We start from the raw sequence: 12,963 nt of genomic DNA, 5'->3' as shown, positions 1-12,963 counted from the left end.
ATAAATAAAACTTGTGAACACTCAGACAGTGTTGTGTTGACCAAATGTAAAGTGTACAGAGTTTTTTTTCCTCTTCATACTGTAGAGCTGAGTGGTTTGTTTCTAGATGATGTGGAAGCGAGGTCCGGGTGTGGCTATGATGTCGCTGTAAGGCTCCTCCTGCACGAGCTCCACCGCCTGCTGCTTCTTCAGAACCAGGAAGCTATAGAACTTGGCTGCCGCCTGCTTCTTGTTGTTGTTCTTGCACAGGTCCAGCAGGCTGACCGACTGGGCGCCTGTTTTGGCCATCACCCTCTGAGCCAAGGTGAGACAGAGAGAGAGTGAGTCAGGGAAGGGACATCCAAAAATCATAATGCCTCTGACCATGGCTGTTGCTGGTGGTCAAATTGTAATTGAAAGTAGGAAAAAAACCACTTAGTTTATGGTTTTAACTTGAGCTGATTTTTCTTCTTCTTCTAATAAGATGTGAACATGCAGTAAACACACCTGAAGACCATGAAGCATCTGCTGGGTCCTTTTGTTCCACCTCCTCTCCTCCTGGTCCTGGTCGCCTCCCTGCGCCTCCTCCTCCTGACACAGAAAAGACACTGTTGTAAGTACAAACAAAGGCTATGTGTTGTATTCTGTACAGATCTCTGCCTCACCTCTTCATCTGAGTCATCATCGTTCTTCTTCTTGTCCTTGTCGGCAAGCAGGTCCAACTCTATCAGCTGGCTGATGTTAGTAGTGGTGGTTTCCTCTGGTGGTAAATCCACATTGGATGAAGCCTCCAGCTGCTGGGACACATTACTGGCTCTGGACCCCTGCTGCTGCTGCTGCTGTTGTTGCTGGTCCAAAGCTCCCATCTATGGGAGAGAGTGTAAGAGATGACGGAGGGTGATTGTTAGGGAGGTCAAAGAGAGAAGAGGTGTGAAGAGTATAAGGAAATATATGATATCAGATATGGAAAAGTCTTATAGATGTAAGGATGGGTGGTGAGTTTGCATCTGCTTCAGTATGTACAGTATGTACAGTATGTACCACTAGGGGGACATCTGCACTCACAGGCAGGGCTGGCTCTGTGTCCTGGGATTTACGTTTCAGGCCTCGTTGGGAAGATGGTGGGGGCATGACCGTCTCGTCCAGCGTCGTCCTGCTGCCCTCCACAGCGGAAGTCTGAAGCACACTGGCCTCTTCCATGATGGTTTGGTCTGGAAGGCAAATGGATTATATGAGAATATATGTAATATATTACTTAATATGTATATGTCATCTGCCGCTTATCTGGGTCCAGGCCCAGGTTGCGGGGGCCACTGCCGCCCAATTCACAATGCACCAAAGTCCTATGGCACCTCCACGGGTGGTGAGCCCATGGGAGGTGGTGCCGCCCGGAGTGGGGTTCAAACCCACGGCCCTGAGAGAAGGAGTCTCATGCTCTACCAACTGAGCTAACCAGGCGGCTTAGTATATATATATACTTTGAACAAATTAATCAAGCATAACTGTACACAAAAAGCCATTTCTCACCCATGATGTCTCTCTGCTGGTGGCCTGTAGTTTCCTCTCTGGGCACCTCTGGATTCTCAAGGTCTTTGAGGAACTCATCCAGACTGTCAGCCTCTCCACCTTTCCTCCTCTTCCTCAGCTCGTCTGGTACCAGAGGTGTCAGACACCGTGTAAACATCTAAGGAGAGAAAAGGACAGAAAGCAAAGAGACAGAAAGATATGCAGCATTTAAATTCTGTAAGGTGTGAAACTGTTATCACAATACCACTGTGTATAATTATCCCTGAATAATTGTACATCTCTGTTACCTTGAGCAGCCTGACGTTCCACAGAGGCTGAGCTGGCAGGGAGAAGAGCTTCTCGACTCCCCCGGTCTCCTTCCACATCATCAGCTTCTTGGTGGGAGGTGCCAGGTCCAGGGTGGTGACGATGTCAGAGTAGTCAGACAGCTGTGCGCGGATGGTTTTACTGTCTAACTCCTTCACGCTGTCCACAATCAGCTTCCTCTTACGCTTCGCCTTGGTCTCCTTTACTGCACAGGCCATAGAGAGACAGACATAAAACAGCAGCACAAACCAAAGTAGCCCTGCTACAACATTTCTATATAAAAACACTTCTTATTTGTAAACACTGCTTATCTGCTGTAACTATTGTTTCTGCTCTTCACTTATCAAACAAATTTTCATAGACTTCTAAATGCAAGAATTACCAAATTCACATGATCGTTTTCAACAACTTCACTTTAGCTTTTTCAATCTGTTGCTTATTTATGCTTTTTGTATCCCTACGCCACCCATGTGATCTGGTACTTTTGTCACAGATCCATGTCCAAGACCATCAAGATATTCAGATCTTGTTAATGGGAAGGGAAGGAAACCCATTAAAAATGAACTGGAACTGTACGAGCTAATGACTTTGAGAGGGAAATTCAGACCTTGAAACCAGCAGGAGTACCTGTGATGTCAATGGGCTCCAGGGCGAAGGTTTCTTCCTCATTGTGAACCAGGGTGGTTTGTTCTGTCTGATCCGCCATGGCTGGTATGGGCTCTGTTGGGCCTGAGTCTGGGCTATCTGGGGCTCCAGCTAACAACAGGCGAGCACGTGGAGGCAAATGCACTCAGGTCATTTCAACTGTATACAACACAAGCTGCTTCCATATGACACAAAACAGTGATTTGTTCAGGGTCCCGTGCTGAGATTATTTGTTGAACTGACCTGAGAGAGCATCAAAGTCATCGTCATCTTCCCCGTGGTCCTGAGGCATCATCACACTCTCTGTGATGGCTGGAGGGTCGTCAAAGATGCCGCCTCCATCCTCGTTACTCAGCAGCTTGTCCACTACACAGACATATAAGATCATTTTTGAGCCACTAGTCTGAGGAAAAACAGCATCATTTACTGATGTCAGAAAACTAATCTGTGTGGCTCTGTTTCTCAGGTTATTTAAATAAGGTTCTGCTGTTTCAGAATTTGCTATCTTAAAATTAATCATTTTATCATTTAATCATAAAATTAATTATTTCAGAAATTAAGCGTAGGATCTTACCCAGCATGCCTCCCTCATTGCTCTCCATGGGGTTGTCTCCAAAGTCGTCCTTGTACTGGTCGTCATACTCCAGGTGGTTGGACTTGTCAGCCATCTGGTTAGCTCCGCCTTCAGCCTCCAGCAGCAGGTTGGAAGCTGACGTTCCCATGATGTCCACTTCGAACGCACTCTCCTCCCGCATCATCTCTCGGTCGTCCATCCCGAAGTCAGCTGCACAACAGATATGTGAGCCCTTACGGTGTATAATGTAGAATGTGGGCGAGTAGAGGCAAAAAAAACAACTTTTCTCTTGCATTTATCCTCAAATCCTTCTGTTTAGCTTCTCATTTGTAACAGGACAAAGCTGCTTTGTTAGGTGGAAGCTCCTGGTGTTTAAAAATGTGACTGTCACACATGACATTACAGAACAAAAGCACACATGCTCAGAAGAAAGATGCCTACCGAAGTCATTGTCCTGCAGCAGGTTGAGGTTGCCCACTTCCTCTCTCATGGTGATCTCCTCCACTCTGCTCTGGTTCAAGTTGAATTGCTGAGCCACGTCAATGTCGCTAAAAAAAAAAAAAAAAAAAAAAAAACACCACAAAGTCAACTGAGTATTTATCTTTTATTTACAGCACCTCTCAAATGTTATTTATTTGGGTGCTGCTAAAATAAATCTGCACTTTGTTGCTTGTTTGGCGTATTCCAGGGGTTAATTCGTGTGGAAGGGTTTGTCAAGTCATCTGTTTTGTTTCTTTAATTGTTATGCAGGTAGACTGATAGAGGACTCACTCGAGGTCTGGTAGTGGCTGGTCAAAATCGTGGAACTCCTCAGGTAGAGTGATAGCATTATAAGCTGCCTCTCTGTTCTCCTCTGGAAGGTCCACCACACCTGAAACACCGCAATGTAGGAGCAGAGTTACAGCATGTAACATATCTCAAGTGGCAGCAATGAACCAGGCTTAGATTGATAATATTATTATAAATTTGAGCAGTTTAAGATGAGTATGAAAAGTAAGGAAAACAGAAACAGATGGCTGCGCTGATGAGAAGAATTTATATGATTACAACCACGTATCTGTAAATTTGGAAGGGTATATTTACTGAATACTGTATATGTACAAATGGAGAACAAATTGAAGGAAAATAAACCATAAATTGTGATGACTGTAATATATGAACTTTAAACAATTTCATAATTATACTGTACATAATACTAAATTATTTGTTTATGAGTGTCCGATTCATCTGTATTGCCACAGATGACGGTATAATAATTAAAACTGAATATCATCTTTCGTGCTTAAATCTCTGACAGTCAGATGGTTTTTAATTATAATTCGAATCTAAAATTTAAAATTTTTCTCCAAACCTGGTCTAAATGCCATCTTGATCTTGATGAAGGCCTCGTTACAGTCTGCCAGCAGGTACTTGGCCTTCCTGTGGTAGATCCTCACCACCCCCAGCAGCAAATGCCCCGATGTTCGTAAAGCCATTTTCACCTGAAAACACATAACGTCACCAACACATAATGTTCTTTAAAAGTGACGGGGAAGTGTGAAAGTGAAGACCGTGAGAACTTACCTTGGGTGAGATGATACTCTCCACGCTGCTCTCCAGATTGCACTCAAACACATGTGCTTTGGTGAGCTTCTTGTCCCAGTGGGCCGCCAGCCAGATTTTGGCCAGCGGCCCACGTTTGCTGAGGACAAAGTGGGCGTAGAACATTGTCTCAGCGCCTTCTCACCACAGGGGAAAGGGGGAGGGGGAGGGTGTCACGCCTGGACAGAGGAAACAGCACAAAGGGAGAAATAACATACTGTATATTATTGAAATCACAACTCTGACTGGGTAACCAAAGCATGACAGCTGAGAGAACACATTCAGTGTGCTGTCTGAGCTTTTTAGGCAGACTGTTTGAAGCTGCAGACATGGTTGTCAAGCTAAATAGGACTAAGGACAGCAGTTCATGGCAGGGTGAGAGCTGATTAATTGAGACTTTTCTAAACCATCGCCTGGCATGGCCCCAACAGGGACAACATAACCCTGCACACTGTGGTGCTACTGAATGAACATACCATTATCTCCATACTCTCACGTCTGCTGTACACTATCTGTCCCTAAGGTAATGGATAGCCAGGACACACCATCGTATGAAGGACACCTACCATCCTGCTACAGTTTGGTAGGTTAATCCAGTATATCAAAACCAGCACACATAGAACAATACTGACCTGTACCTTAATAACTGGTTTCACTGATGTATGGCAAGTGGGATCAATTATATTTTCTAGAAATATCTTCTCTCTCTGCTTTGTCATGGTGATAAGCTGGGTGTTGTTTATAGCCTGATACTGTTCTGCCAAGTTTGATTGCTCTGAAGAGTTTGGCCTTGTTTATAGTGGTCAGGTATTTGATCCAGGACACAATGTTGAAGGTTAAGAACACTTTCTGTGAGGCACCGATTCAACTCTGTTGAAGATGTGATGGCTAGCGTCAGAGTCTTTGTTGTGATTTTTGTCCGTGTAATCCACATGCTCAGAAACCTTGAAGGCTTGACCCAAAACAGTCCTGAGGTATTTGAAAGAGCTCACTTGCTCCACCTACTGGTTGTTGATGCTTAAAAAGGGGTTTGGCAGCCAGTTCTTATTGCACAAACACATCTCTGGTTTTTGACACTTTTAACACAGGTCACAGACAGTGTCATGTAAATTACCCACCCCCAGAAGTGAAGTAAAAGTACTTTTCGTGTCCATGTTGGCTTAAAGGTTGAGATGGACAGTTAATTCTTGACCTTGCCTACAATTTCCTAAATTTACTGGCCATGTTTTTCTTTTTTTTTGTCCATCCAAAGCCCTAAAATATTAAGGTAAAGACATGGAAAAGAAGCAAATTCTCACATTAAAGACACTGGCATCATCAAATGTTTGACATTTCATCTCCCACCTCATATGAACATATGTTATCATGTGACTTAGGTCATGTGATAACAACTACACCTTAAACATACATAAACATCCATAAATAATCAACACTATATCAGAAATCAGATGTCACTATATCAGATGTCTGTTATCACAGACATCTCTGAAAGCTAAACGCTGTCCACAATGATGATGATGCTGAGGATACTGTTGCTGTCAGTCATGGCATAGTCCTCCTGCCTGGTCTGAATCTGCCTCACTGCCCCCCTCCTCCAGATCCCAAATAACAACAACTGCTGCCGGATCATCTTTCTGATGAAGTGTTGTACTGGATTACATTAGGTCTTATAGGTGTACCAAAAAAGTGGCCAGGGAGTGTATGTCACAGAGGAGAGCTGTTTTTTGAGAGTTAACTGTGTTGTAATAACAATAATAACAACAACAACAATAATAATAATAATAATGAACAGAAGAAGAAGAATAGAGTAATAATCACAAATTAATAGTAGATCAGCTTGACCCCAGACTCATTCCAAGATTTCAGGACTAAGCCCCGGATCTAAGCTGACCTTAAAACCGCCCCTGCCTGCGATGCTTGGTTTCCGTCTCAGTGTACATCCTGCAGCCTGCATGCGATGAATAAACATGTTTGAATCCGCGTTAAAATCTGCGACATGCCTGTGGGGGCTAATGCACCGGGATATGTCCTTATGTCCGTCAGGAAAAAAAAAACGGTATACCTGCAGCACCAACTGCACCTGCAGCTGTTTCACCGTGCGCAGATACTAAGCTGCTGTCACTGCAGAACATAACGAGTCAGTAACGTTGTACACAGTCCACAAAGAGTCCAACGGTAATAAAAGGCAGACAAGCTTTTCTAAATCTTAATGCCATTAAAAAGAGTTGGCCCTTCCAGGTATATTAACCCGCATTAACCGCTGACGATTTATAATTTAGTCTTAATAATCATATGTTTAGATAAATATTTATAGATGTATAGAGAGAGAGAGACTGATAATTGACCTCTTTGCTTTTTCTGAATCAAACATCAAACATGTTTCTCAAACATGAACGACTCACCGGTTGGCCGTTTTGTATCTTTCCCGTTCTGCCAGCCGCCGCCGCCGCCGCCGGTAGCTCTTATTCCACCTCCTCCTCCGACTAAAAAAAAAAAAACAAGATGGCGTCCTGTCTCCTCTTCTCCTTCACCGTCCCAGAGACTGGACGGTTTGGAAAACCCAGCAGGATGCGGAGAGTGGTGCTGATGTAGGGGAGGAGGGATGAGCTTTGCACCTGAGCGCGGTGCGCGCTCAACTATGATGGAAGGAGAATTCAGATCCTGTACCAGAGTAAACGTACTCAAACTCAATTACAAATAAAAGTCCTGCATTCAGAATCTTAGTTTTACAACTTAGATAAATCTTATTCTCACTGATGTATTAATGTGTAAGCATGTTACATGTTATAACACTTGAATGTTGAATTATTTTTATGAATCTCGTTTTAAATGAAGGAGGGAATCAGCACATTTCGGTCAGACATTTACTATCGCAACTTGTCAGTTGGTCTGTATGCAAGGATGAAAGATGCCAGCTAGCAAATCAGGGCCAAAGGAGAGAACATGTTTTTTTTTTTTTTTTATGTAACAAAATGAATTAAAACTATTCAGTCTAACTAACCGATGTAGTTATACATGGTGCCAAAGCCAAGAATTTAAACTTAGCAGAACGCCCAAGAATGTCTGAATACTCAAACAAGCCAGCCCCCAAGAGGCCTGAGCGCTCTCATCTTGTAGCATTCACAATGAACAGGCTTCTCGCTCAGGGTGGGCCACGCCCCCAGCAGGCCCCAAGAGCCTGAATGTCTTTTCTTTTTTTTTTGTGGGGGGGGGGTAAATCTTATTCTGACTGATGTATTAATGTGTAAGCAGGACTTTTGGGCCATTTAACCTGCAAAAACCTGAGTCTTTAAAACAATAGTTTGCAGTGTAGTGAGAATATTTCAACTTGTTTAATTCATATCAGCTTGTTTAAAAAATTCTGTAGAATGTATTTTGAAGGCAGAGCTAATAAGACAGACTGCTGAACTAGAATTAAAAACAGAATTGTAGCAGCTACAACTCTGCTTCTGTAGCTGCTACACTGCACCACATGTAGGTCAGGAGCACTACACGAAAAACAGTAGTTTGCTCATGTGACATAGTACGAGCTCAGCTGACGGACGGCTGAAAGCTGCTGTCCCTGAGGCTGCTGGAGAACATCAACTTTGACACAGCACAGAAATATGAAAAATAAATCAGCTACAGGTTCTGCAACTTTAAGCTGAGCCTAAACATCATCAGCTGATTTCAGTATGCTTTTGTTGGTTTCCTCCATAGTTTATCCTATTCGCTGTTTGTCTCTCTACTACCCAGTGGTACTGTTAAAATCAAATTGATTGAACTGACTGTCTATTTAAAGGGGAAAATGGTCCAATAATGAAATAGTATATGCCTATTTGATCTAAAAGGTTACCACCCGTTGATCCAGCTTATGCTGTGAATAAAAAGACTATTTGCTTGGATGAATGTCAGCACAATGTAAATGCACACATGAAACAAGCCAAGAGTTTATACTGCAATAAGTATTGAAAAAGCAATGCAAGTCCACTCTTGTGGTGTTCTGCAAATAGCTGAAAGTGCCAGCAGGAGGCAGCAAAGTTGTCTGAAAGGTAACACACATTCAGAGAATAAGAAAACACACGATCAGGTGCAAAATGGAGAGGAAGCTCTTCAGTGGAGAGAAAAATCACCTCACTGTGGCAGACTTTATTGGAAGAATTTCTTTTCAAGACAACAATGGCTCCCCAATATTTAATTAACATTAAGTTTGAGTTACCATATTGCATCATTTTCCATCCATGTAATTATAATGATGACATTTGAACAGTAGGGCTGAACTCTTCCAGTCCATTAATACAGTTTATTTTCTAACACTGTGCTTCTTCAAATGGAAATAAAAAGATGTTTTGTGTTTGAAAAGATAGCCAGCTATGCTTAAGACTTGTGACTTCATTTATTAAGAACTCCATTTGCATTTTAACTTAACAATCCTTCCAAGAACTAGACTTCCAACTGTGCTCAAACTTGATTTGTCATTTGAGAACAAATCGGCTCCAGGAGACCTCAAGTCAAGTTTTTGTTTGTTTGTTTGTCATAATTATTCCTTGTGGTCATATTGCCACAGTCCTCTTTCTGTGCAGAAATATGTTCCAAACTTTATCTGAAGTTACAATCCAGTCTCCAAGAAACAACATTTACATTCACGTAGTTAGCAAGAGCAAATATATTTTGAAGTAAATGTAAAATCAGCTGTTTTTCATAACAACATATAACATAAGGATATGCTGATACTGAACATATGAATGAAATGTTCACAATGTTTTGTCATAGATTAAACTACCCCACAGTATATAAAACTGAAGCTGATATAAATTAGTTGACTAATGGATTGGACAACTCACAGGAAATTGTAATGCTTTTACTTTTCAATTTAGGAGATAGTGGAGTATTTTTTTTACAGTGTGGTAATATTTCTTTTATTAAAGTAAATGATCTGGATGCTTTATCCACCACTCTCTCCCTCTGTCCCACCACCTAAGGCTCTGTGTGTTTGTCCCTGTCATTATTGTCAAGCGTCGCCCTGCTTCCTTGACCTTCAACTCTGATTGCCCGGTCCCTCCAACCTCTTCTCACGCTCCACAGACGTCTGGACAAATGGAGTCATAGCTCACATCTTATGAGCCCTGACAAGTGCACCGCTCAGTTTGACACTGTCCAACATGCTCATCCACCCGTCGTCACTGAGTACTGTATGACAGAATTGCAATTCAGAGCCATTGATTTAATGGCCGGGGTGCGGAGCAGAACTTGGCAGAGAGTTTCTTTTAATAGAGTGTTGGACATCACAAGGTCTCGCTCTTTCTCAAAAACCTGGTCTCATATCAAAATGTGAAATAGCTACATTTGTCCACAGTACAAAATGTATCAGTCTCACAATTAGGGCCTGAATATTGAAAGTTTATTGAACGGATATCATCAACAGTTACAGAAATATTTCAACAGCTCACAACGTAACGAATATATACAATAACAAACACGCCACTTGGTTTCATCTGTGGCAGCGTCCATAGCAACCACATAACAACGGTTTGGTTTATAGAGAAGAACAGAAATAGAATGGGACAAAAAAAAAAGTGAACATTTCACAATTTTCAGGCCCTAATTGTGAGACTGATACGTTTTGTACTGTGGACAAATGTAGCTATTTCACATTTTGATATGAGACCACACACTAGAACACGCTGCTTCTCTCTGTTTCCTGTGACACAGAACTGAAAAAGAGCAAAAATATTTCCTGAGAGTAAAGAATTACATTAGGAAAAAAAGCTGTGTACTTGGGAGCATTGACTGAGTGCGATGTCCCTTCCAAATGTGTCCTCTCACTTCTCACAGCCAGGGCCCATAAGTCAGGCAGGAAAATACATTAGACCCCTGTCGCATCTCTACACAGAAGTCAGGGGAAAAAACTGCTCATCGCTGCCAAAAACCATCCCACAAACCCCACAGGGATTGGACTTAACTTGGGCACAAAGGGCCTGGTTATATTTCACCGTAGGATGGCCTTTGTGCCTCTGAATCGGCTAACACTGAGGCAGTGTCTCCCTCCTTGCCCAACCTGTCTGTCTCCTAAGCTGACAAGCAGGTCTTATTTAGGGAGAAGCACTGAAAAAGTCTACTGGGGGTTGTGATGGATTTTGTGTGTGCTGTATATGCAGGCGCGCGCGCACACACACACAGGTTTACACATGGGCACTTTGTCCAAATGAGAGCTCACTCACAACACATTTCTCACACTAGAATTGTATGGGGGCGGGACTGACTGAGAAAAAGAAAGAGAGAAAGGAGGGGGGAAAGGTTGGGGAGGGTGTGATGGCGGTGGTTGGAGGGGTCTTTTCAGTTCTTTCTGGAGGCAACAATAGTCTTTGTCCGAGATCTTCTACCATTCTTATTAGTGTTGCGGAAAGGAGGAGGAGGAGGAGGTGGAAGGGGGGCATGCAGGCGGAGGACTGTTTCTCCATAGTAACAATGACAAAACAAGCCAGTTCAACTCCAGGGAGGCAAAGGGATGATTGCAGCTGCTGAGCAGGAGCACAGAAACTGGTGCTGCGGGGTCCTGTTCACACAGGGGAAGGAGGAAGACCGGTTCAGAGCGGATTCATAAGTTGGAGAAAAGAAGAGGAGAAAAAGAAGAAAAGAAGTTGCCCAAAAGTTCGATGTGATTGTTTTCTGTCACAGAAAGTCCTGGGAAGCAACACGTGATTGCCCTCACATTCATAACCTCTCAGCATGGACCGGGACAGTCACAGCGAGGATACTTTGTCCACCATGGTTCTAGAGAACATTAAAAACAAACTGATTCATGCTTTCAGAGCGACAGGAGAGTCCAGAGAAGATCCTCAAGACTCTGGATCCACTGTCAGACCAGTCAGCATCGGCAGGAGTTACCAAGCCAACGAAGAGCTGAGGAGGGCGCAAATAGATGGAGCAATAACCTGGCTGAGGTCCGAGCTGGTAAGCTGTCATTAACTCACAGATTTGACAATTTGTGCCTTTTCTCTGTAGTCTGCAACAGTTGTTATTAGCTGTAATGTTCAGAAATGTCCCTGATTTTTCCATAGTTGATGGCAGTGTATTAATGTAGCCTAGTAATTGTCTTATCTGTCATGTGTGGCCTTCTGTCTTTGCATCTGTAGTGTATACATTATATCTCCTGACATGCCGATTCAGTTCTTTCACTGCTGTTGTGCAGCTGGAAATGCGCTCACAGGACCTCCAGCTGGCTCAGACACTGCTGGGGCTCAACACAGAGATCCAAAGACTGAGGAGGGAGAGTTTCGGAGGTGTGGAAGTAGAGGGGGAGGATCAGCAGTAAACCGCCTGCAGTGGAGAGCCCCTTTTTTGGGGAAGACCTAAGAATGGCTAGAGGATGAACTGGTTGAAAGACGCCGTTACTGGAACCTGTGGTGGACAAGTAAAATGGCTCTGATGCAACTGAAAACTCAAAAATTCAAATGAAAAATAGCGAATGCATGTGCTTATGATAGCGGCTCTGTGATAAAATGTGTCATGGTACAAAATAGACACCAGTTGCATGTAAAGTAGCCTGGGTATAGGAATAAGATGGATACAATGTTCTTGGCTTTGTGTGATGCTGGCATGTTTAATTTAGATTTTTTTTTTGTTGCACTTTTTCAGATTTCCTGTTCTTCTGCGCTTTGTTTCTTTGCTAGGTCAGGAAACGGGATGTTTTGAATGTAAAGATGAAATTTAAAAAAAACACTTTTATGTTGACGTGTTTTGCAATTTGACAAAAATAAAGAGCGCAACATCACTTGTTTTTGTTTCTTTATTCTGCTGGCATACTGTTCAGTACAGTACCTGTTTGAACTACTGCTTAAAGTTCAGGTATGGTTAATAAATACACCCACATGTCATTTTCAAACAATCAGTGATATATTCACAGTTACCATTTTAAACATGGGTTTACAGGTTGGTCCACTGTACTAACATAACTCTAATGATGCTTTCTCAGACAGATATTTAAGACTACACCAGAATGTTTTATGCATTTTATTCGTGCATAATAAAGATGCAGTGAACCACGCTGTCCTGCTGTGGCACTGAATCCATTCTGCATACATTTACAGTCATAAAAGGTCAGTGAGCTTCCAGTACATGCACACACAACTCTGTGATGAGCTGCTGTGCACAGTAATAACTGACAGGTTCACATATGTCACAGTTTTACGTAAATGAGAAAATTCTGAATTTAACATTTGTAAAGTGTTTGAAAAATTGACCCAGCAGACAATTCAAAACTGCTGTTCACATTAATATTTGTCTACATGGAGAAATATTCTCTCGCTCTCAGACACACACAATACTACACAAAGACAACAGTGATTGCCTTTAGGTCAATGTTTAATACA

General features: G+C 42.6%; 2 protein-coding genes and 1 non-coding gene across 3 annotated transcripts; 1 reads left to right on the top strand and 2 right to left on the bottom strand.

Moving 5' to 3' along the window:
• Window positions 1–102: 102 nt before the first annotated feature.
• rad21b (RAD21 cohesin complex component b) lies at window positions 103–4,738 on the bottom strand. The gene is made up of 13 exons (XM_041053639.1): window positions 4,595–4,738; window positions 4,383–4,512; window positions 3,803–3,902; window positions 3,473–3,579; window positions 3,032–3,241; window positions 2,701–2,823; window positions 2,440–2,568; window positions 1,794–2,017; window positions 1,507–1,663; window positions 1,045–1,190; window positions 645–812; window positions 487–570; window positions 103–294 (listed from the first exon to the last, which is right to left on the bottom strand). The coding sequence occupies exons 1-13, from the start codon at window positions 4,736–4,738 to the stop codon at window positions 103–105; spliced, it is 1,914 nt and encodes a 637-aa protein (XP_040909573.1).
• On the bottom strand, window positions 1,365–1,437 carry trnar-ccu. The gene has a single exon. It is a non-coding gene; the product is annotated as a tRNA-Arg (tRNA).
• A 6,364-nt stretch (window positions 4,739–11,102) lies between the features above and the next one.
• On the top strand, window positions 11,103–12,185 carry si:ch211-153f2.3. The gene is made up of 2 exons (XM_041053899.1): window positions 11,103–11,545; window positions 11,784–12,185. Exons 1-2 carry the CDS (start codon window positions 11,321–11,323, stop codon window positions 11,904–11,906), a joined length of 348 nt encoding a protein of 115 aa, XP_040909833.1. The 5' UTR covers window positions 11,103–11,320; the 3' UTR covers window positions 11,907–12,185.
• Window positions 12,186–12,963: the final 778 nt, after the last annotated feature.

The sequence above is a fragment of the Toxotes jaculatrix genome, chromosome 13 (genome assembly GCF_017976425.1).
Source record: "Toxotes jaculatrix isolate fToxJac2 chromosome 13, fToxJac2.pri, whole genome shotgun sequence".
NCBI lineage: Eukaryota > Metazoa > Chordata > Actinopteri > Toxotidae > Toxotes > Toxotes jaculatrix.
This window is presented reverse-complemented; position numbering and strand designations above follow the sequence as displayed.